The 26254-nt window shown below is 36.4% G+C and overlaps 1 protein-coding gene across 2 annotated transcripts in view; it reads right to left on the reverse strand.

Annotated features, from left to right (window-relative positions):
• LOC130411604 (ephrin type-A receptor 5) overlaps positions 1-23213 on the reverse strand; it is a 59525-nt gene extending 36312 nt beyond the window's left edge. For both annotated transcript variants that reach the window (XM_056736361.1, XM_056736360.1), the window contains exons 1-3: positions 22927-23213; positions 19810-19874; positions 10186-10849 (exon numbers count right to left, since the gene is read on the reverse strand). In XM_056736361.1, the coding sequence (XP_056592339.1) occupies positions 10186-10849; positions 19810-19874; positions 22927-23014 (817 nt within the window). In that variant the 5' untranslated portion in view covers positions 23015-23213. The remainder of the gene's footprint in view (positions 1-10185; positions 10850-19809; positions 19875-22926) is intronic.
• Between the last annotated feature and the right edge of the window lie 3041 nt (positions 23214-26254).

Below are 26254 nucleotides of genomic sequence, written 5' to 3' on the forward strand. Positions count from 1 at the left end.
TTGCTCCCTTGACTTAAAGTCAACATGAACAAGTTTGGTTATTAATCTGAACAATGAATTTATGATTTGATTGTTTAAAAAAGGTAAAGAGAACCTGTTTGTTATCAAAAAAGTTATGAATCAGTTGTATTGCAGCTGTTTCAGGAAAACAGAAATCTTTCAAAATCCAATGCAACAGACATTCAGATGCAGCTTCAATCTTTTATGGAACATCCACTTTTTGTGTTCCATTCATAACGGATAAAATCAAGTCCTGACCTACATTAAATATCCTGTTTTATTATCCTGTGAAACATCCCATTTTAGATGTACAAAGGGTTGCCAAAGTTGTTTCAATTGCCTTTAAAATCATGGTATCCTAGAAGAACTCTAGCAAGCCAGTTGAGATAAACAATTCTGCAATACAACGTTTTACTTGCTGATCTTATGGTGTAATTTCTGAGTGAATTTTGGCACAGACAAGACATATTTAGATATATTTTTCATGCACTGGGCACTGTTATTCACCACAGTTATTATATACATAAGACATACCTAAACAATATTAAGAACTATTCATAGGAAGATTAGTAAACATGAATGTATAAGTAGAATGATCTGAAATCAAATTTAATAAAAGATTTCCCCATTAACCAAAGATTATTACATATTAATTAATTATAAAGATGATTTGATCATTAAATGTTACAATCAGTATACCAATGATTGTTCACATAAATGCACTTTATATCATTTTAAGCATCTTTAAGAGCACGTTTGAGCACTATGCAGCAATATAAAATCCAGTAATGTCTCTGGGCCCTAGAAGCCTGAGGCCTAAGTTCAAGAAGTTGAGACACAAAAATCCTAGGTACTTTCCATTGGCCTTGTATACAGATAGGATATGGACATGGTCCGGCTGTTTTTGATGATTTCATATGAGGTGACCTCGTATGCAACTTTATTAAAAATGAGATAATGGCAAGCGCACCCCCATTGAATGCGTACCTTGTTGCATGGGACAGAAAAACTACAATTTGTTAACACAATTAAGAGATAACAGGAAATTACCTAATTGGTTTTAGAATGGATCATCTTTAGGAAGTTTTACTATAAATATTGACTGGAAAACAATTGGTCTTCAGATGACTTGGAAATTCTCACTTTGTTTAACTTGAGCAAATAAAGTTAACTATTTGACACCTGGACCTTCTTTGTCTGAGAGATTTTTTGAACTGCAAGATCAACTTTATCCCCATCAATCTAAGGTCAGATGCTGAAATTTTAAATGTGTACAGATACTGCAATCCGCCCTACTAGTCAGGCCAATTGAGATCTGCTCCATTACATCTTAACTCCCCCAGGCATTAACCATCTCCAAACATTCACTTTACCCTGAATCCTTAAGTATCCGTCAATCAACCCCTAAAAACATGCCACCCAACAATGACAGATGCTAAATATGATCTCACAATGCTTCAAAGTGAAACTGTCAGCATGAGATTTAAAATCAGATCACTCAAGTGCACTTTGGCCTTGCTGCGTCTCAAATGCATCCAATTTCGATATGCTTGACTGGGATGTCTCATTGCGGATGCAGAGATCATTACTTCTAACAGTGGCAGGGGGTCTATCCAAAGTCTTAATGCATTGTGCAAAAGGCTAATAGGTAATTAATATGCAGCAAACAGTGGTGGGCCTGGCAATTAACCAGCCTGCAAAGATCTTAATATACGGACCATTAACAGAGGGACATTTTGAGAAGATGTGCTGATTAATAAGCCTTTATATTTACTATGGAATGGAAAAGGAATTTTGATGCCACCAATGTCCAGTATTTGACACCTTGATGGTTGGATAAATGCAAGGCCGAGTAGGTTAAAGAAAGCTAATTGGTTGGAGAACACGCCAATGAAAGAGTCTGATAAATGCTCTGACAAATCCATTTGTAGCTAATTAGAAAAGGAAAACGAGTTTTGACATGCGTTTAATAAAAGGACAAATCAAGACAAACTTTAAAATAGGTTGCCTATTACTTGATGGTGTGTGTTCACGTTAGGTTTGAGTTATTTTTTAAATTCTGGAACCAAATAATTGTCATACCATTTGATGAGGTTGGATCAAATTTGACGCATGAAATAAAATATAACTGATATATGGAAATACAAAAATATAAAGTACTAAACATAATATGCACTTACTGTATATGTCTCAAACAAATTGAATTAGAAATGGATAAGACTTGGCTATGTGGTGCTTTTTATTGTCTAACACAGTGATTCTCAACCTTTTCATGGTCGCGCCCCACTGTAAACCCATTTAAAGGACTGCCGTCCCCCCATAGTGTACATTGAGGATGTGTAAAATATGTTAGATATAGCTTATATATTCCATTCCATTTTCTACCGCTTATCCGAACTACCTCGGGTCACGGGGAGCCTGCGCCTATCTCAGGAGTCATCGGGCATCAAGGCAGGATACACCCTGGATGGAATGCCAACCCATCGCAGGGCACACACACTCACTCATTCACTCACATACTCACACCCTACGGACAATTTTTCCAGAGATGCCAATCAACCTACCATGCATGTCTTTGGACCAGGGGAGGAAACCGGAGTACCCGGAGGAAACCCCCGAGGCACGGGGAGAACATGCAAACTCCACACACACAAGTCGGAAGCGGGAATCGAACCCCCAACCCTGGAGGTGTGAGGCGAACGTGCTAACCACTAAGCCACCGTGCCCCCCTTAGCTTATATATATATATATTTATATTTACATATATATATATATATATACACACACACAGTACATAAGAGTTTGGTTCCGAAATGAGACAACATTTTCAAAATTCTTTTTTATGATGTTATCATGTTTTTCTTGTGTTTTCTTGTGTTTGTAAGCTGTATTTTTTTGTTATTATGGCTTGAATCAAAACAAACCAACTGCAGTTTGATTGATATTAATTGGAATGCACAATTAAAAAAACATGATCTCATTTTGTAACAAACTCTTCATATGTATATACATACATATATATTTATATATATAAAGAAGCAAGAATACCTGTATTTGATAGATTGATCTCAAGAGATCAGATTGTAAATGTAACAATCCAAAATAATTAATCGGTGTGGTGTCATTTGCCTGTCGAAAATAGCGCTTTACATCTTTTATAACTGACAACAGCTTTAAACAGCCGTCAAAGTTCAGAAATATATGAAAAGGCACTTTATTTACACAGTTTTTCCTACCTTATTACACTCTAAAGAACATTTTCCCACTAGAAACAATAGAGAGGTTCTGGATATTTTCTTAATATGCTTTCGGTCCGACAAAGAACCTTTCACCTTTATGGTTAAGATTGTATATGTTAACAGTGTAAGTGTTGGGTCAAAGAATTTGTCAACATCAGGGATGAGAAATCATTAAATAAAATTGGATCCAAAATCGTATCATCTCTATCGAGTAGTTCATTTAATATTATTTATAATAGAAGGGACAAAATCAATCTGTCATACAAAACCCAATGTGGAAGCAAACATTGAGTTTCAATGAATTTCATTTCACAACAGATGAAGACAGAATAATAAATCATAACAATGCTCCCCAGATCGCTTTTGACCATTGACAATAAACATCCTTTTCCGATGTTTAACCTCTATGGAGTAAACTTGAACAAAAATGAATGCTACAAACTATAATACACAGACATGCGATTGGCAGCATCTAATGTTGGTCTTTGTGCTATGCAATTGTTGGACTAAACCTGTTTTTTTGCTCAATGCATTTAGAACATGGCAGATTAAAGTTGATCTAAATTTCATTGCGTAATTTCTCACATTTATACCTGATGCAGTGCATAGACAGGCCTGAAAACACATCAAAATGGTTCTCTGTTGGGTATTTTATTTTGTCATTCTCTAATCTATGAAAAGGAACACTTAATGCTAACATGTAATCTAGACTTTTGCTTTCAATGAGATGCAGCTTTGTTTCTTCAATTGCCATGTCCAAGCCTCATTATTATCATTCCAAATTTGACATAAATACACAAGACAGGGGTCATGTATGTTAACCGCTGTAGGAATTCAAAAGTATTGAATTAAAAAACACATAGTTTTGAATTCTGATGAAAAGCATTCAATTTTACGGAATAAGGATTTTTGGGTGGTCACTTGAATAAAAACAATAATTTTATTATTCTGGCTTTTGTGACAGATTTTGAATTGGCTGAAGTTCAGTTTCAAATGAACGTATACTCAACTCCCGAATAATCAAGCCGTTGTATGCACCCTGCAGAAGTCCATCGCTGTCCTAGGGATAGTCTCATTCGTAGATTATATGTTACAAATGTTTAACGCCAAAACATAAAATTTCATACAATAATTGTTAAATATTTTGAGTGGAATTTGGAATGAATTAGACATTCATTCACTCTGCACTCTCACACATGAAAAAAAAAATTGACGTCACTAGTTGTTTAATTAAAACAGTGCGGGTATTTTACTTTCCTTATATGATTTTTTGATTTGAGTTTGATGGGTAAATGTGAGGAGAAACAGAGAAACGCTATCATTCATCGGCCATTGCTTTCTCAAGTTGGTTTGTGCTGGATTAAAGTCTTGCGTGAGGCGGAAGTTGCAATCGTTTTTACTTCCGTATTTTGATGCATTTCCGAGTGAAATGGATTTTTTTTATGTGAAAAATAGTATGCGTGGCTTTTGTGTCTGCGAATTGATTGAATGTATAAAAACAGCCTTTGCATTTTTAAATGGAACTGGCTGCAGACTGACAGTTGAAGGGGCGGAGTTAAAGGATGCTCAGCCCAAGCCGTCTAACATAGGCAATTTAAGATGGATAATCATTACAGGACGGAAATGTATTTTCAGCTCTTTACTTAAGATTAGGAGAGCACACAAATTTAAAAAGAGAATGACACACATAACATTATATTATGAACTATGTACAATAAACACTTCATTATTTAATAAAAAAAAATATATATTTCACTGAGACTTTAAAGCTTTGGTGTTTTTATTTTAAAGACGATGTACCTAGTGATGCTTAGAATTGTTCTTCTTATGTTGCTGATAATGTATGTACTTATTTTTTTTCAAATAGTTTCATTGGCTGCAAGAGCCCATTGTAATACATATAACCAGAACCTAGTGAGCTGTAACATTTGAAGTCGGAGGTACGTCACAAGGCTACGTGCAAGTAATCCATTACTTGGTGGAAGGTTGTGCCACATTTTTTAAATACAATAAGACACCAAAGTCCATGTTTCACAATATTTTAACCACAAATAAAAGAATTTCGATTCACACCACATTGTGCCTGAGAATCTTTGCTTTATTAAACCACTGATCTGATGGAGACGTCTGAAGCACTAACCATGCCATGGAACAATCTCACATAGTGTGGGAAAAGGAAATGCTGAATTAGACACAAGCTGTGTAATTTTCTCTTGTGTCTGAAGGAGAGCTCTTTTTTCTGCCAGCAGGGCCCACAGACGGGGTGAGAAGAGTTTCTCGATGAAGCTGTCATTTCCTCACTTTCAAGAATATCCGACGTACCGCTTTCTGAGCAACATTTCTGCACTGCAGTCTGCACCAGTGGAGAAATCGCAGAGTAGCTCTAACGGCTTATAAATGAGTCCATAAAAAATCCTATTAAATTCTCATACCGACGGCACAGAAAAATGAGATCAATCATTATAAAATCACCATCAGAGAAATAGGCCGTCTATCAGCGGTATGTCCAAATAAATCAATAATCACTAATTCTCTTCTATACTTGGATGGTTATATGTTGGAAAAGTGTGTGAAACTGTACAATAAAGGAATAAAATAAAATAAATGTGGTAAGCATTAGGTCTCTTTTACGTCGGTTCAAACCTTTGTAGCAGAATGTTTACAATGCAGTTGTATTACATTTATAATGCTGTCATGCTTTTTTCAACATTTGCCTGCTTATCACATGCATTCGTCTTATAGAAAATGTATAGAAAATGTTCACAGAAGAAAAGTCATATGAGGCTAGAATGAAAATTCAATTCCAGGAAAGGTTCAATATTAGGTGAATTAATCCTTTAAAGTTTCTGTATCTGTCAAAATTCTAGACGGATAAGAGATCTGATATTACCAGACAACACAGTAAAACACAAAACTGTGACTGCAAGCTCAACCGCCTCGCAGTACTAAATAGAATAAGTTTGAAGCAGGAGAATCTTCAATGGACACAAATTCAAGGTTCCTAAAGGTTCTTTATCATATTGTGTGTTTCTATAAAGAACTATTAACATCCAGAGGAATGAAAAGAATGAAAATAATGGGTGATCAATGATGATCCTGTACTTTTAGGAAGCTTCCGCCTGGAGAGCCCAACAAAATTCCACAGAGAACCAACTGCCATTCCACCCCCATTCATTTCCGCACATCTTCCTCTGCATTTCTCTCTTTTTCACACACCTCCTCAGGCCTAGCAGGATGGTTGTTGCGAAAAAGTGTCCTTTGTTCACGCTGTCTGTAGAAAACAGACCAGTATTTCATTTTGGTGCAAATGACATGGGGGATATGAGGGATATGAGTACACACCTCTGTACTTGTACACAACCAAAGATGATTTAGAGGACAGCCCACATTCAGGCTACATGTGAGATACAGTGATTTATGTCATGCATGCATTGTATGTTATGGCAGCACTATAAATCACATTCCCACAAAATAATAAAGGAATGGGGTACAGATAGTACCAGAAAAAGCTGCAGTGTGGACCAGACATGCCGCAAGTCAAAAGTCTGGGAATGTGAGACTAGATGAAATGTGACCTACATTCATAAAGACACATGAAAGCATGCTTGACTATAGACGATTCATGTGAGAATTACCATCACAGTCCAACTGAGAGTGCAAAGCTAAAGAAAGACGTCAAATGATGACAGCTTTAAAGGTGTTTTCCGGCAAAGGGGGTTGGACAAAATTGCACACATTACCCCAAACAAGCCGTCACAATTTAGCTCAGAGGATCTATTCTATTATAATGTGTTTAATGTTCACAAAAAGAACAAATTCCCAGCTGAATTATCATCGTCTACATTATTTATTCGCTTCTTTGTCACAAACAATGTATTTAGTCTCCCTAAAGAGCAGACAGACTGCCTCTTTCCTGTGTATCTCAGGTGACTGTCATGTTTACATTTATTTTATAATTGCTTGCAAGAATTTTGAATAGGAACAGCATCGCACGCACACCCACAGCTCCATTGTGCCATTTTTCTCACTGAATGGTGGACTGTCCCTCAGACAAAAGCACCAAAAGCATTTGTCCCCTGGTCTGCTGGGTAACCCGACCAACTGCACATACTCCCCCGCAAGCATACACTGCAGAGGCACCGGGTGTTCCCTCGAGATGGCTCAATGGAAATTAATTCTCACAGAAATATCAAACCGCATTCAAAAACAAGCCTTATCGCAAAAGCGCCAACTCTGGAGGCACACAAAGGAGGCAATCTGAAGAGGAGGATGAAGAGTCTGTTTCATTCACAGGACACACTGCCCTGTTCCAACACTAGAGCGTGGACCCCTCAATCACTAGCTGTCTGTTTCATCCAAGCCATCATTTTATCATCTGGGCTTCAGTGGTGTGGATGGGGATTGGGTCTTCAAAACATATTTTTAATCAGCACCTAATGTAGCACTGGAATGGTAAATAGTTCACCAAAAAAATATTTAAATTTTCTTTTATTAATTCACCATCATTTCATTTCAAAATTATGGATTTTTGAAGAATCTTTACACATGTCTCTTCTGTTAACTATTCAAGGTGACCAGATATCTCCAAAACAGTAGTTGACTCATATGCTTTTCCAAGTCATCTGAAGACATGATATTGCTTTGTACAAAATGTAAACAATGACATAAAAATAAATATGACATATGAAAACGTTATAACTTTAAGTCACATGGACAACTTTCTCAATGCATTTACAGTGTTCTTTTAGAGAAATCACTACGACTTATTTTGAAGAAATTAAATGCTTGAAGATTCTTTAAAAATTTATCTTTTGTGTTCCATCATATGAGATAAATACCAGTACATGGGCTTGAAATGAAGGTATATAAATTTATATTAATGGAGTAAATAATGACATAATTGTGCTTCAGACTGAAGTTATCTCATGCTGCGCTGAGCACCAGTTATCTCTTTGCGGCCCAAGCAGACGTCTGAATTAAGGCAGTTGAGATGGCTGATGAATCAATAAAGAGTACAACCTTATTCAGGACTAGAAAAATCACAGTTGGAAGCTGTGGCTGCTCTTTTAAACAATATTTCCTTACAAATTTCTGTTTCTGAGATCATTCACTACGCCGTTTAGTAAGATCTTGTTCCCTTGGGTTTATGTCTCAAGGAACACGGTATAGAAAAGTTAATCCATGGCTCACAGCACACGAAAACCAGCAGTGCATTCGTCCCCCTCTTACAGAAAACTGCTAACTGTTTGATCATTTAAAATGTAATATTGTTGACCGTCAAAGACTGACTGGAAGAATGAAGGATGCAAGAAGGAGGCATTTACACACTTTGCTATACTGGGAAGGAAAAAAAACTAAACACAAGATTGCAGGGTAACTCACGTGCATTGTTCCACACACAGGGAAAAGAGCTAGAGAGTAAGATGAAGTTAACTTTTGAAAGTATTTAAAAACTTATCACAAACCTGCCAAAGTCGATGGTTGGACTTAGAATATGTTTTAATGACAAATCTGTCAAACTGATCTCAGTTCACATGAATTAATGAAAATGACTGAAATGACTGTATTACGCATGCTAAATCAGGAACTGGTTATGTCAATTTTTAAAGGCACAAATTCTGAACAATTTATGGATATTCATATTACTGTTCTAGTTAAAGTTATTTTTTCACAGGATTTTTGTAGTTTATGTAAACATGTTTTGTAGTTTATGTAAACATGATTTTCACTCATTTTTAAATAAACTGTATATTAAGCCCCCAAAACGCTGTAAATGCACAGCCAACATAAAAGTTTAAAATTTTAGCTGAAACTGGTGCGTTGTGTGTGTTGGTTTAATGTCGTCTGACTGGTCTCACAATCTGGCCAATGGCTGTTTAAAGTCAGCAACGTGGTCTCCTTGACCAACTAAAAAGTGTCAAAAACCTCCAAAAAGTGCCTACAATCTCAACCCTAATTGTCAGAAAAGTTGCTGGATGTGTGCATTCTCATCAGACAGATGTAGCCTTCTTAGTTTTTACATTATCTGCAACACATCACTAAAATATTAAAAACTTGGTCCGCAACTGAGATGTTATCAAAGCTAAGGATTTAAACTGTATTTCAGTCTATTTGCAATTCTTATGTTTATAGACAGGAAGGGCTTCTGGACCAGTGTTGTTTTAGGTTTAGCAAAATGGTCTATTCAGTAAAACTATGTCTATATGACTTTGCGATGGGACTAATAAGTAAAGTTTAAAAATGCTTTTAAAAAACGGAACCCAACTTTTATTGTTTGATTCTTTTGGTTTCCTGGAACACACTGAGCCTAAAGTAAAGACGAAACTTTCCCACGAAACGCTATTTTTTTTCCTCTGTGCAGTTTGTGTTTATATGACAAATTTTTTGTATTTATTTCCCATAGGTTCCATACTAAATGTCAATGTAAGTTTGCTTCAATATACTGTAAATTAATTGTGTCATTTTAAACAATAGACACTCACAAAGTGGGGTGCTTTCAAGCTGGGTTCATTGTCATGTCATTGTCCACATAAATGAATCATTTGCCTGTCGCTTTTAAGCCTTCTGACAGTTGTTACACTATCAACACTTCTTTCATTTCCCACATGATTAACGCCGCCTCTCAGCACTGAGTCACGGAAATCCTTCTAACCATCCATAGAAAGTATCTTAACTTCCTTCAGGGTGCTCAAGATATCCGAAATGTGCAGTAAACACTACCATAATGGACAATTGAAACAAATGGCCACACAATAAAGATTTGCCTTAATACACAAAACTTAAACGTTAAGTTACTAGAAAGGGAATTGAATGCTACCATCTACCCACATCATATAAAAGGGTCAGGTTCTCATCAGTGTCTATGACATTCAGTGAGGCAGTTCAAGGGGATGTGTCACACACGTGCTGCGTTTGCATTTGCATAATAATGAAGATGTTCACTAACCTTGACAGGAGCCATTAACTTCCTCATGGCCCGCCTGGCACATGCACCTCCCAATGGGCACCAGCCACTCCCCCTCTGCACTGCAGTGCATTCTGGGAAGTTCATCAGCCACTGAGTTGTTGACGCAGGTCCCTGACACCTCCAGAAGCTGGGAAGAATCTGCCCCAGTTATGGTATCTGGGAAGAGGGCCAAATTCCTGACAACGAAAGGACACTTTTTGTAGAAGACACGAACGGACACAAGAGCAATACATGAACCCAGGTCTTGAAAAGCCAAGTAGAAGCCTTTCTTGGTCAACGGACCGACATCCCTAACTTCCGTGTTTAATTTCATGACTCGGTCTCCAAGATCAAGCTCAGTGAAACTCTCGTCAGCTGCAATGGTGTCGATTTTCATATATTGGCTTTCCCGAATATTCCTCGTCTCCTCGTCGTTGGTCTCAAAGAAATAAACATTAAAAGTTTCCTTGCAGGTGCCCAGACCCCCCGGGAGACTGTTACAGTCCCGCAAAGTGAACTTCAGCTCCACAAATACTCTCTGGGCACCTTGGGTTAGTATCCAGTTAGTCTGCAGCCAGTTGTTCTGGTTGTGTTCCATCACTTTGCACACCTGGTAAGTGTGGATGGGCGCGTAGTTCTCATCCACCTCTCCAATTTCTTCCCACTAAAACAAAAAGTAGAGAAAAAATACAGATCAAATGATAGTTCTCAACCTTTTCCCAAATACCACCCCTTGCAGGCATGCACTTTTTTGTGATATAATACTTCATACAGTAGTTTACCGGGTGCAAAAACGGTGCATACAGGGCACAAAGCATCTCAAAAGGGGGCATTCCTGAATCAAGTGATGACAAAAGGGACACCCTAGACAAGGACACCTAAATTTCATAGCTAAGGGCCACTATTAGACAATGTGGGGTAGACTTTGTGCGGACTTTGTGGGGTAAGATTTTATCATAGTTTATTTTCAATTTAATGGTAAAATGTGCAGTAACCAACTATCTGAGTTATGTGTAAGATCTCATAAATTAATATCACATCCTTAAAAAAACAGTAAGTGGTGGTTAGTTTACAACTCCCTCTCATTTTCAAGCTTGGTACAGTGAATGTGTATTAAAACAGTATCATTTTATTTATACACAAATATAGCTTGTCATGCAGATAATTCATGTTTAAGCAAATATAAAGGCTATGTGATGCCATAATTCTGGCAAGTTTCATTAAAAGATAAGTTACAGTAAGAATGAGTACGTAACTGAAGGGTTTGAGAATGTTCTCTGCAGACTTGTCCTTTGACAAGTATAACAATATAACAATTTCATAAAAAACGGTGACACCTGAACAAACACAACAATGCCTGTACTGTATATAACAAAATATAGATGTATGTTTTGCTGTCCACAGAGATCCTCAATAACAATACATCAGGTGGCAGAGAGATCAGAAAAACAATCTGCCAGCTATAATCTACGCAGTCAAGAGAATTGTAACATGGTAGTTAACAAAGCAAGACCTCAGAATGCACCCAGAGGGGCCGAACAGTCCTTCAGTGCTCTTCAAAAGCACAGTCAATGACCAGAGAGACCCTCCCGAGGCCTCGTATTACCTCTGCCTGACGCTCTCTCTGAATGAGAGAGATTGTGAACTGTGCAGACAGCAGTAGAAATGTAGTCTAGACCACTGGAAGTCATATAGTGTGTGGGACCTGTCTCATAGTTCAGAAACTAAAAACAGTGGTAATAAGTGTGGGATTTGCTGGCAATGATTTGTGCATTAGGGATCAGAGTAATCAAAACTTCTGTCTTACTATGTTTTAAATGTCAAAGCTTAAAGCTGCTATGAAACAGCACCAAGCATTTCAAGGAGACAGAGTATTTGCATTTGACATGAAGACTTCCAACTGACATAAATAGTATGTGTTCCAAATAATAGTACATCGATGTATGCATAGTCATAATTTGCAGGTGTACGGGTGGGACATGTCCCCACCACTTTTTGCCAAAGTTGATTTTGTCCCCACCACTAATTGGAAGAAATAAAAAATACGGCGTGTCTAGTGCAAGTAGCCCGCTTTGTAAGCAGAGGCAATTTATATTAACTCCGCCCATCAGATTCAGATTGGAATAGACAAAATGTAAGAAAGGAACATCAATGTCAATCGCTCTAGTGGCGTAGCAAGACTGTTGTTTTCTGAAACATTTCCCTATCACATATCAGATTGTAAAGGTATTTATTTTTAATAAAATGATGAATATATTTGAAAATGGCTGTTGAAGTCCTACATGTACCAAACATTTTGCGCTTAATTGCACTTTGGTACTATATATTCGTCCTTAATGTTCTCGACATGCGGTTGCTATCGTCTATTGCAACATTAATTACATTTTAATACCTGATCGAAAACTCCAATAAATGGAAAAAAGTCACAACTTTGTAGCTTTTAATGAGTTCAAAACAAAATATAGAAAGTTCATTGTATATTTGTAGCCTATCTGGCAATGGCGTATTAAACGTCTCAATCCTTGACCAACAGGAAATCTGTGTCAAACACCAAATTTTTAACATGGGGAAAGCATGAGTTCAGCAGATTCAAACCTGCTTCACGGCAGTGTCAATATTATTTGTCATGCGTCTTTTGCACTAACGTTACACCAATGAAGCCGTCGATAAAGCGCCATAGTTTTAATACTGTTTTCTAGAGGAGGTCACCTACATTTTTCGTGCTTGTGACACCCATGAATATTCCCAACCAGTTATTAGAGAAACAATTTATTAAAGTATTTTTTGCGTCGTCTTTGTCCCCACCACTTTTCAAAATAAACGTACACCACTAGATATATGTACAGATGGTGGAGGTGCAAACATGGATTAGATACACCCTTTTAAAAGCTGATTATTAATTGCCAACTTTTACTTCATATTTTTTGAGCATCGTGACAAGCAACAATTGTCCTAAACAATAGTTTATTTAGTTCAGAACTAACTGTTTGCCCAACTAATGGCAAAAATGGAGGAGTAGTTTTGATACTGTTGTTATATTGTTATTATTGAAACTTACTGTGGTGCAGTTCAACTTTGATTTTTTTTAGTTGTAGAATAATTACTCCAGTGAAAGTGGTAAACTTAGCAAGATGGTATACCACTTACATAAAAACTGTGATGATGTCTGATTTCAAAGTTGCATGCAACAAAGGAGTTCCCAGCACAAAGGGATTTACTCTTCTCACCACACATAGTTGGATGTTTCATTAAATCTTGTTGTTTTCTATTGGACGACACCCCAAGATCACTAAGATACAGTATAGGCTGTAGGGTGCTGACTATACTATGACTGTCATAAATTGCATGGTGAGCCGACGATAGACTAGCGGACCAGACGACCAAGAATAGCATGAGATAATTTTAAGCTGTTATTGCACCAAAGACATAACAAAAAACCCTAAAAGACAACTCCTACACAATATAATTATTAAACAAAGTATGTATATCGGCCAGAGTACAGCAATGAGATGCTAATTTGGGTTTAATAAAGAAATCAGTGTGACATGTCCTGTGCCATGACCGAATGCATTCAATAATAAATTGAAATCCATCAATCAATATCAATGAATATTCAATGCACATTTTCTGACATGAGCTGTATCTAATTTCCATGTCACAGTTAATCGTCTCCTCAGATAAAAAGGTGGATGGAAGTCAGATTTATTGTACATTTTCCCTTATTTTTCCTCTTTCTAGAAAATCATGTGCATTAGTGTTACATTTTCATTTCATTCTCATCATCCACATTACAGGCCCTGCGATTCACTCAGCCAGAGGTGATCATATTCATCTTAGAGTCCGATGATGCTCCGGGAATACAGTGATACAGAGGAGTGTCACCGTAAATGTGATTCTGTCTTTCTGTTTCTCTAATGAGAGCCAGTTTGGCCATGATCTGGTAAATGGCATTGGCAACGCTGCAATTTAGAGAAAGCCACCACTGGAATGAAAATGAACCAGTACATATTTGAATCATTCAGATTCCCAACCTCACTTGTGAAAATCACTAATACCAGGCACTGCTGGGTGACAACATTTCTGACACATTGATAAAGATGAATAGAAAATACTAAAAGCCTTCATTAAAACACACGCATGCACACACACATTGCAAATTGCACAAGGATGTGATTCTTGTCACAGCTGCGTGTAGTTGATAACATGAATCATATCTGGATGAACATTGAAGTGCCACACCTGGCCAGCAGCTTGGCATGGACATAGTAGCACAGATACTATGTATCCAAGATCGACACACACTTGTTTTTACTAAAAAGATAACAAAAAATCAACAGTGGCTGTATTTTGAAATGACCCACATCAACATCATCATCATTTCTAATCAGTTTCTAATTTAATGGTGGACTTGGAAGTTTTAAACGTTTATCTAAAAATCTAAAAAACAGGATTGTCAAATATGGATAAACCCAACTGTTGGGTTAAATTATGAAAATTCTAGGTTATCTCTGGTTAAACAGCAGCAGTATGTGGTGTTGCACCTGAATATGAGTATGTATACCAGTGATACTACAACAAACATATGATTTATTTTTCTGTTACAGAACCACTGGGACTAGTTGTCAGGCATTTCAGGATAAACATTTCTTTGAACTATTATCATTCAAGCTCTTCTTCCAGTCCCCCACTGACTTTCTCGCTTTTCTCTCTAAATCCTTCCCTCCTATAGCCACCACACTTATTTACCGCTGCTTTCTGCCCCCAAAACCTTCAATTCTCCCAGTGTGAGTTAGTGTGTGCTGTAAGCATGCATTTACCCATAAACCCCAACTCCCACAGCACTCCCTTCTCTCATTACTGATTCTACACCACAGAGAACGAGAGAGAACGTACGACCACTGCCTTTCAAGCAATAGCCCGTCATTACCAACCATTTGCAAACCACCAGCCATCCCTGTTGTTGCGGCCTTGGGCGTGTGATGGGAGGATCCAAACATGACTGACAGGCACAATCGAAAACGAGTTAACGCTATGATTTTGGCAAAATGTCTTTGCGTGAGAGGGTGGCGGGATGAGTGAATGTGACTTTTCAGGGTGGATGGAGAGATTCCTTTGTTGAGCATCACATAAATGTGTTTTTCCCCTTCAATAAGAAAGAGGAAACAGGACAGCGGTGCGAGCCAGAGGTGCCCTGGGCCTGCACAAAGCCCAGATTTAGCTGAGCTCCTGTAAATCGCTTCGTTGAGTTGGCAAAGCTGGCCTGCGCTGACAGCAGTTTAAGCGGCATGAAGCCAGGGTTAAAAACAAACAAACCGGGGCAAAAAAGATAATCGCTGGTGTTTTGTGATCTAGCTGTCTGTACAAATTGCTGATTGTAGTGGACACAAAAACTTTCGAAATTTACAGATGTGGAGTGTTTGCCGGTCTGTGACCATTTCAAGGCAAGGGTCCTTGATTTCATTACTACATGTGTTATTTATGTTGTCAGTGTGTTAACCAAAAAACAAGTAAAAAAGAGAAAACATTATAAAAAGTAACTCCATGTGAAATAATGGTTTCTGAAGAAATATGATTTGTGAAAAAAAATATTAAAAGCTTATTAAGAGATACTGAAACCAAACCGCTTTTAAACAAGAAAATACTTTGTGATTTTTAAGGTCCTACTTCGGTTTATGGAGTGTCCAAAAACATGTTAACGTACCTACACGGTGTTAAAACACAAAATAATAGGCAGTTATAATAACCTTACTTTTTGACTGACTTTCAAACGATTCGTTTGGTGATTCATCTGTCTAATTCCCTCCTTTCTGTCAGGCTACTCTGATCTGACTGGTCAGATGGTCTAGTCTGCTGTGATTGGTCTACCACGTACAGTGTCGCAGTATTGCAAATGGAACGTAGGCGGGTTTACACTACGTGTAAATGTAGTGACGCAAATCTTACGCGGAACTGGAATAACAATGAAAGGTGACTCGTTCGCACGAGAGTCGACTCCTTTTATCCCAAAACAACTTAGTTATTTGTTCACTTTTGTCTTTACAACTTGGTATGCTGCTTACATTCACACAAAACAACATTACACATGGATGAAATGTGATTTTAAGGACATTTACAGTTACACATACCGTTACTCTGTAAATATGGCAACAAATATGGCAATTTCTTCAAATCTCATTATTTCTTGTGTATTCCATTATTTCTTGTGATCTTTCTTATTTCTGTAATGGAATATTTTTACAGCATTTCAAAAATATGTGAAAATTCTGTGAATTAAAATATTACATTTCTATAAAATTATGTTTTTTACATTGCATATATCCCTCGCAGGTCAGTTTTGAAATGGAGCGCAATCTGACCGTCTCAGGACTCAGGCTATTGGAAAGAAATGTTTCTCAAGCCATTTCATGTCTAACATAACCATAGTTACCAAAAATATGTATATGTATATGAAATTGTTGTTTTGTAATTTGCTGAAATTTGTTTTTAACTGCTCCACTAACAATGTTAGAATACTGTTTTTATACCAGCATGTTTTACAATGTACAGTAAGTAACTGTCTTCAGTAAGTTGACTGAATCTGCTGAGCTGATTATAGCCTTCCTCACATTCTGGATGCTCTGTTCAATTAATATAATTGTGAGAAGACTGTGTAATAATCCTCCCAAACCTCCTGAACATAAGCACTTCCTCCCTAACGCCCATAATCAATCCAAAATTGACCAACCCCTACTCCCACCTATGCCCAAATCTGTTTTCTGCAGAAACACTTGGCCAGAAAAGCTCCATTGACTAAATAACTGTTTTCAATTTCATGTGGGAACATTGTTTTTTAATCCAATGATTTTATTAACATAATCACACATTATGTGTTCGTTATGTGTTCATTATGTGTATGTGTTTACGAACATGCACTTACATGCACTTTACGCACAATCACTTACAAAAATATGGTGGATGTCAAAACTGTTCAACCTGATCTTATGGGCAAAGCACTTATTTCACAAGGAGGTGATTGTGCATAAATCTTTGAAATGTGAATCGTACCCTTTTACCAAAAACAAGCACCCCAAGGTCCACCCCAAACCCCGCCACTAAATACACTCAAAAAAAATGTTTTTGCTGCCTGTTCAATTTACTTAACTTGCTTAAGTTAAATCAACACAACTTTTGGAAAATATGGTTACAACATGATTGTTTTATGTTTAGTCATATAACTGAATCCATTCATGTTGGGACAACATAAAGGAGTTGTGTTGTGTTAACATAAAATAGTTATAATAGGGCAGAGGACTTATATTTCCCAGCATGCTTTGCGTACACTGCATTTTGAGAGTTATTTTCTTAAATAAGTGTTTTATATTGTGCACTTTTCAGTAAAAAGAAACACTTGTTAGTGTTTAATGTTCATTTATCTTAAAAGTTTTAAAGAGTTAGTTATATTTTTGAGTTTGGTGGTTACCCTTGTTCAGAAAAGTGTTGCCTTTGGTTATGTCGTGGGCGGTAACAATAATTGTTTTGCATTTCTGTTGAGTTCTATTTTCTCAATATCATCTTATTGAAGTTAAATGAGATAATGTCTAATAAATGTTACAAATGTATAATATAAAAAATGTTGAGCAATTCATTTTATTTTAGTGTTTTTATTTGACCTACAGACTTAGTTGCTCTAAGTTCCAATCATTAAGTACAATCAACACAAATGGATAACATTAGCAAAGCTTATTTCTGTTAAATAAATTGAACTAAATCAGGTCATCTTAGATCAAGCTATAGTCATTAAATTCAAGACAATAATTTACATTTATTCAAAATAAGTGTGTGATGTAACATTTAATTAACAAAGTTATGAGCGATTTACTTAAAACATTATGTTACGATTAATTGTATATTACCTTTTCCATTTAAGCAACTAAGTTTTGTGGGACCAGTTGACATAACTTTATTAATTAAATACAACATTTCATTTCTAAGAGTGTACAACAATCACTAGGTCGAAAGCAAATAAATGAGATGTAAATAAGCCACACATTGCCAGGACTGTGCTGAACTAAAGTCCATTTATGAGAAGCCGTATTAATGCGTAGTAAATGCATTAGTCTGCATTCTTTTTCTTTGCAAAAATAATTTATTCTGCATTCATAAACACAGCTTTATCTATGTTCAAACTTTGCAACACGTAATGCCAGCACAATTTAATATTTGCTTATACAATTAAGTAATTTTGTGTTTTTACAATCTCTCACCGAATGGTTATTTACATTTTGATTTAAACACAATTGAGGAAAGAAAAATCTATTTTCTAATGGCTGAACCACACATACTGCAGTAAATCAGCTCTAAGTATTTTCTATCCAAATTACAACAATATTAACAATATTCAATATGTCCTTCATAATACTGGCTAACATCCCAGGCCTGCTGACACAATCCTAGGCTGCAAGTGTCGCCCTGAAGTAATTTTAACATCTAATAATAGAGCAAAAATCACTTAATCTCAATAGCCATTGAGAGGGATGTGAATAGCCCTCTTCTGTATTTGACATTGATTTATCGCCCCCCAGATTCTGTGCCATATTCAGGATATCATGAAAGGATGTTTGTATTTCCATCTGAAAAGACGAATAATAGTCTCCCATAACAAGTGTTATCCAGCGTGCCAGGAGAATTTTGGATCTATTGTAGGCCTGTATTGTTGGATTGGAGGGCAGGTGCAGGTAAGCACAATGCATGTGCTCTTTTTCCGTTCTCGCAATAGGAAACTGAATTAAGCTGTAACTGCGCACTGTCAACACTGAATCCAACCCGCGCGAGAGAATAACAACGGCCTTTAAACACCAGCTGGGACGAGTACCGTTACAGCAAGCAGCTATGGAGAATGAAGAAATTATAATATTTGTACAGTTATAAAGCTAATATATTGTTCTAATCAGATTCTTAAAATTCATGAGGCAATCCAGCAGGGGCTTAAACGTAGCAGTTTTAGCAGTTGCCTCCTATATTGCTTGTTAGTATAGACTTATGTTTAAGTAGATGCCAATTTAATCTAACACCACTGAAAATGATTCAAACCTGAAGTAATGCTGGGGTATTCATTTTCATGTTTTGTTCTAGTTTGCAGCCACTTACTTCCTTGACAGCCTGTCAAGAACACATGAGATTTCATTCCTGTTGACAAACCATTTCATCTGTTTTCATCTTTCTTCACTTTGATATTCTGAATGTATTATATGGAAAACAAGAAATAGAAAAGTGCTACATATAGGAAGTTGTCCATTTGCCATTAAAATTCATCACATTGTTCACTGGGTTTTCCAATCAGCTGTCTCGACGGAAATAAATTACATTCAGATGGTCACAAAGAAATTGGAACCGCAGGTTAAGTGTGTCTTTGTGATTCTTTTAGAACAAAAATAGGGGCTTTCCCTTGTTCTCTGATCATGTCTGACTTGTTGTATTCTCTCTCTCTCTCTCTCTCTCTCTCTCTCTCTCTCTCTCCGATGGTTTATCCATGTACTATTATTTTTCACTTTGAAACTGTCTTTTGGCATCAAGGGAATTGGAGACCTTGAGATGTTCTCCTAAGCCAGCTCTTAACTCAGATACAGGAAGATATGTGGAACTCACCCCATTCTTTGGGTAGGCAACCCACCCCAGGTCACCAAATACGGAGCGAGAGTCCAGCAAGTTCACTGCAAGAGATAACAAAATGGGGACAAATCAATGACCAAGGGTAGCAAAGGGTACCCATTTTTCTTTTACAAATGTTCTTTAAATGTAATGTATATACATGAAATATATTATATTATATTATACTATACTATATATATTTTATGAAAATTATGCTTTAACCACATTTCAATACCTGGAAATACAACCAAGCTCACATTCTGACTCTCTAAGCTGCCATTTAAAGACATTCTTTATAAGAAAAATTATAGAAAAGTGCACTTGTATAATCTTTGCCCTTGGTTAAATTTTAAAGGAAATATTCTATGTGAGATGCCTCTTAAACAATGCTGTCTTTTTCTGGATTATGATGTAAGTATTTGATACACAGGATGGGTCACTCCAGGGTCTTTTTTTATCTGCTGGAACCTTTTACGAATGGGTACCGCCACAGCTAATTAGATGACCTTTACATTCACAGTCCGATCAGGGCTGAATTTTAATTTGACATTGTTGTGATCAAAGGTTGTGTGGCGAGACTATTTAGCATGTGCGAGATGCCTCACAATGGTGATATCATTTTTCTACCAAAAAACACCAACAAAAAAAGCTAAACTCTGGGAAGCCATCAAAAAAGGCAATATGATGGTAAAAAAACAGATAGACTTTCAGGCAGATATAAGGGGCTTTGAGTTCATCTGAACTTTTAAACTTTAACTAATTCAGAATTGGATTTGCTCTTCACACCTCAATGAAAAAGACCAATAGCTGAGTGAGAAGTGATGATTATGGATCTAACATGTTATGTAAGCCCAAGTTTAAAACATACTGATCTGTAAACAATAGAACCAACCATTTCTAGTAAACCATAATTTGTTTAATAAAACACAGTTATATTAAAAACTGTGTTTAAAAAAAAGAAATCAGTGGCCCCTTTTAATGTCTTTAAATGAGGTCTAAATGCGTTTCGTTTGAATGACAGACATTGATGTGCATTGTCCTAATTAAATTAGAAAAAAACAATATCCTGGGAGAGTCACATAAACCTAATTAGCACAAAGAAGTACAGTTATGAAGACAAAGGGGATATTATGTCCATACATAGGCAACTGTTAAAGTAGAAAAAGTAACCATTGATCTTGATATTTGTTCTTTTGAATTATTGGTCGGTCAAGTACCACATAACTTTGGAGGGGGGAGAAAATATAGCATTAATGTTTCTTAATTTTAAGATAACAAATGGGTGAACTCAATAGCCTTTCCATAGAAAAAAAACCCCAAGATTGTTTTGTAAAATATGCTCCTTTGTCTCTGCTTGCATTGGAATACCCAAGGTTAAAGTTAAGGTTAATTTGAGGTATTTTTGGAAAACCTTGCTCTGGTAGTCTGGCAGTTTTTAATATAGTGTTCGCCCATCGAATCGACAGGTATGTTTGAATTTTGCCAGACCATTGTGATTTTCGAGGAGCCGTTGTCCTTTCACATCTGCTAGCCATTATGCCAGTCTGTGTAGGCACCGATGCGCCCTGCCCCCCATACTGTTCCCGTTTTTATTGTGCCATCATCAGTGTGCAATCTATCAACTCATCCCCACACATGTCACCCTAGTGTCCATATGCTGACTTCAACCGCTCATTACAATATTTACATATTCTATAGGCCGAGAACTTCAGCCAAGTGATAAATTAGAGCACATCAATTACAGTTACAGATAATAATTTGTTGACATATCCCATGGTGACAGTGAATAAAATAATTTTGTATACCAGTTTAACAGTCAAATTGTTTGAAAGGTTTTGCCCTAACACAAATGATTGTGAACAGGGAAATAGAACAGTAATAAAAAAAAATTGTCAGTACCCTTTAGTCAGGTTGTTATTTTTGAGCACTACAAAGCATATTTAGGGAACTTTGAGGCATGTCAATGTTTCTTTTGTCTCTGTCTGAAATGCAAATTTGTCTTCCCACATGTTCTCAGGTATTCCTAAGAGAAGCTCGCTTTTTATCAAGTGTCATTTTATTCTAATGCAATAGATCCTTATAAGAGTTGTTAGATGTTTATAGTAACATCTGACAATATATTTAAAACCTTGAATAGTCAGTGATTTGATTTTCGCCTTTGTTCTCTAAATTTCGCTATTGTATTTTGACATTCTGTGGATTGCAGGAACAGAAGTACATTAATAAAATGTCAAATTACAACAAAACAACAACAACACATAATTTGTTCTAATTCATAAATCTTGGTCAAGCTTCATAACATTTTGAAGGCATACTGCTTTCTGAGCATAATAAGCTAATATCTGAACTACCTGTCCATAGATGTTCTGTATAATAAAAATGAACATCAGATTTTTTGCAGGGTCTGGTCTGAGGAAAATTAAGCCTTTATACAGTTCATATGTTTTTTTAATGAATGCGGATTAGTGAATTGAGATGTTTAAAAAACACCTGGCTGGATGTTTGGTGAACTGTTTTCATGGATGTTTAGAAACTTCTGCTCCATTAGATAGTGTGCGGTGTAAAATCATTACATTTGACATAATATGTCACATTTGGAATGTCATTTTGTAAAAAAAATGATATTGAAGTGCTAGACAGATTGCCGTTCTACAACAAATGAACAAATAATTATAAATAAATAAATTAAACACACAGTACTAGCTAGAACATAACAAATTATATGGGTCTTTGGAACATATTATAATACACTGTGGTATCAATTACAACATTGTTTTTAAGAAACAATGGGGATAAAAAGTTAAACCAAACCCAATTTGTACTGGTACTTTGATAAACCCAAAGAACAACTTAACAACATCAACCTAAGATGTAACTTCTATAAACCAATAAAAATCTCACAATAACAAAATAGCAATTTAAGACCACAAACAGTGAAATGGTTCATGATAGGCTACTACAAGTAAGGTTCTTCTCTGAACCAAGAGTGGCTGCTGCAAAGACCCACTAAAGATCTGTAGTGTTTTCATTGCTTCTTTATGCGACTCCAATGACTGTCAAGTCAACCTTCATATCCCTACAAACAATCTTTTCCAAACAGACCCCATGTCTTACCTTCATTATCGGGAATGCCAAAAGTCCTGAACGCGCGGAAACAGAAGACGCAAATCCAGGCATGAATGTAACTCCACCGCGCACGCATACTGAAGAAATGTCAACTGAAGAAACGTACTGAAATCACATCAGTACTGAAACGATCCCTGGACAGTTAGAGAGGACATGAGGGCAACTTATAACAGATTCGCAGGAAATAAAATTGACATTTGAAGGTAGAGAAGCGACGCGCACGTTGCGCTGCGTGTTGAAGCGCTCCGGTTTGAGAGCAGCGAAGCTGTCGGACACCGCCGACACAGCCGACAGCATGAGGAGGAGGAGACCAATAATTGCACATGACACTAGACTGAGCTAAACTAATGAAGGTGTGGATTATGAATAATATCCCAAAATGACAGCTGTATAGTGTCTAAAGGTGTGTGTATGTCTGCCCTGGTGAATTAAAATAAATGCATAAAAGAGAAATTGAATGTTCTGTACAAATTGTATTATGAACGATCAGTTGTTTTAAAATCCTTACAGAATTCCCATATGTGTGCCTATAATTGTATGGTGATATATTGATTTTTATCTACCAGATAACATCTCACCAATAGAACCCTTCACATCACCAGTAATGTTTCCATTAAACCAGTACAATTGCCATTTTAGCCATTATATCCATAAAAATGTGTGTGATTCTTTTGTTTCAGTATAGGCCAAAATATACTAACAAGTCAACAACAGCATAATAAGTAATGTATTACTCAAATAAAACATTGAAGCAACAAACTAAAAATTTCTATGTTTCCAAATTTTTTTGTTCTTTATTCAATGAACAAGTGTAATTTCAGCTCACATCGGTTCATCCCTGTAGCCTCATTTTGACTGCATTGCTAAAATCCAAATTTAAGCCGTAGCAGCGCTTCCACCCACAAGATAAATGTGGCGGTGTCTGCATCTCTTTCATCTGCATGATTATACATATTCCCGTGCCGTGCCCTGCCGACACATCCCACGCTCCTCATTCACCAGACACTGACAGAGAAACTCGGCAGACAGCAGGAACCATCAGACCCATTTCAACTCCTGACTTTCAAAAAGACAAACGAAAGAACCACAGCAGTGGCTTTGTCTTCAAATGTCAACAGAACCAGGGGAGGAGATGGGCTCATCTAACTTATCTATTGTCGCTTGTCTCTGTTGCATGAGACATCACAAAACTTTTGTACAAGCCTTGTGTTAAATGCTTAAATGAAGAACAGAACACAATAGAAATAATCCCCAAATACCATCTTAACCCCAGAAAGGCACTGTCAATAAAGGATTAAGGCATTTAAAGAGTTTAGTCCAGGTCACGTGTGAAATGCTTGATATGTTACTTATATCTATAGACAAACAGGAAATATGCACACTTTCTGTGCCTGGTTGCTACAGTAGGCCTGCTGGGTGGTTTGTAGACTGTTGCTAAGCAGTTGCTAACCTGCTGACAATTGTAACTTTTTAGCATGCTGCAATATTAGGCGTCATCCATATTGGTACAATCTAAAAAAGTTTTAAATCTTAAAAAGGTTATTCACAGTGATGCCATAGAAGAACTGTTTTTGGTTCCACCGAGAATCATTTAGTCAAAGATTATTTACAGAAGATCTCTTTCTTACCTTTTTTTAATCTGAAGAACCTTTTCCCTAAAAATAACTTTTCATGAAACATAAAGATTCTTTGGATGTTAAAGGTTATTTATGAAACCATTTAGACAAAAAATGTATTCTATGGTATCATGAAGCACTTTTCTAAGATTGTATCATTAACAATGTAGGACAAGTATTGCCCAAACTTTAATAACCCCTAAGTCTGATCAATAGTAAAAGTGGTACTTTTCTAACACTTGCCTATGAACATTTTATGAACAATGAGCATTTATATATTTCGAAAAACTGCAAGGGATTTTTTTAATATTAAGAGATTTCATGCGGGTCTAGGTATGTATATTGTTATGTAGATTAGGTGTTTGAGAAATAAAAGAGGGGTGGTTACAGTAATGACCAATCATGTCTGATCCTGAACAGCAGGGTCCATGCCACCACGCTCAGCTTGATTAAGGCAGATACTGTTGACCTGCCTGTACTGATAATTGTATCCTGGGAATAAAAGAGGGTCAAAAGGGCAAACGTACAGGATGAGGAACAATTTGAGCGCTAGTATACATTGGTGCATTGTGGGACATAGAGGTGAGAGACAGTTTATGAGAGATGAGATGACTCCCAGACACCCCTAATGATCATTGATAAAATTATTCAATATTTGTTAATTATAATTTACTATAACAACATGTATACTTGACAACTTTCTATCAATTTTAATAAAATTAATTTGTCTCTAAAATTCTTCAGTAAAGGATATAAACACTATTGAGGGAATTACTGCCATACTTTTCAAAGCATATTTGTTTGGTTTCGGCAGAATTTAATATGAAATGTCATATTTTTTTATAATTTCTATTCTTAAACTGCACATTTTAGTGTTCAACCACAATTTGAGACATTGCTGAGGGAGAAAAAGAAAATAATAAATAGATAAAATAGCAAGCATAACTATATATATATTGTAAATCAATAAAAAACTGCATAAATGATTGACGTGAAATTCAATCACATTCAGCATTACTTATTTATTACGTCTTTATTACCATATATACTCATCACTTTTGTAAGCATGTCAAATAGCACTGAAATTTTGCATTTCACTGCCTTTGGCCCCTTTTATGCAAACATAAAGCAAACTGACCCGCTGGACGATGCCAGATTCTTTGCTTTTCAGAACGTTTGACAGTGTCATGGTAAAGAATGGCAGAGATTGATCATCTTATTGTCATTTCATTGACAATGATAACAAAAGCAGTTTAAAGGCTTGCAAATCCTTTCTTTCGATGATAATCTTTCCTTCAATGAAACAGAGAACATTAGATGGAATGAGAGCATTTTCTCAAGGAGAAAGTCACATTTTCTGAAAAAAATGTTTTTCTGTACTATAGTAGCAATCATGATGGTTAAAGGGATTCTCCACCTAAAAATGGAAATTAATTTTTCTAGCCTTCCAGATAAAAAAAGAATTTGTTAGGTTAAACACAAAAAAAGATATTTGGAATAATGTTAGGAACTGGGTTTTCTGGGACATCATTGATTAAAGTAGAAAAAAATAAATTCAAGATATATATTGTGTTGTCATCCCATATCTCAAAACAATCTTTAAGAGACATTAAGAGAAATCTGTGGGAGCGTGTTTTCTAAGATGGTTCTTGAGCATGTTATGGTGGCTCCCGAGTTAACACTGTGAAACTCAAGCTTAT

Source organism: Triplophysa dalaica, chromosome 22, assembly GCF_015846415.1.
Source record: "Triplophysa dalaica isolate WHDGS20190420 chromosome 22, ASM1584641v1, whole genome shotgun sequence".
Taxonomy (NCBI): Eukaryota; Metazoa; Chordata; class Actinopteri; order Cypriniformes; family Nemacheilidae; genus Triplophysa; species Triplophysa dalaica.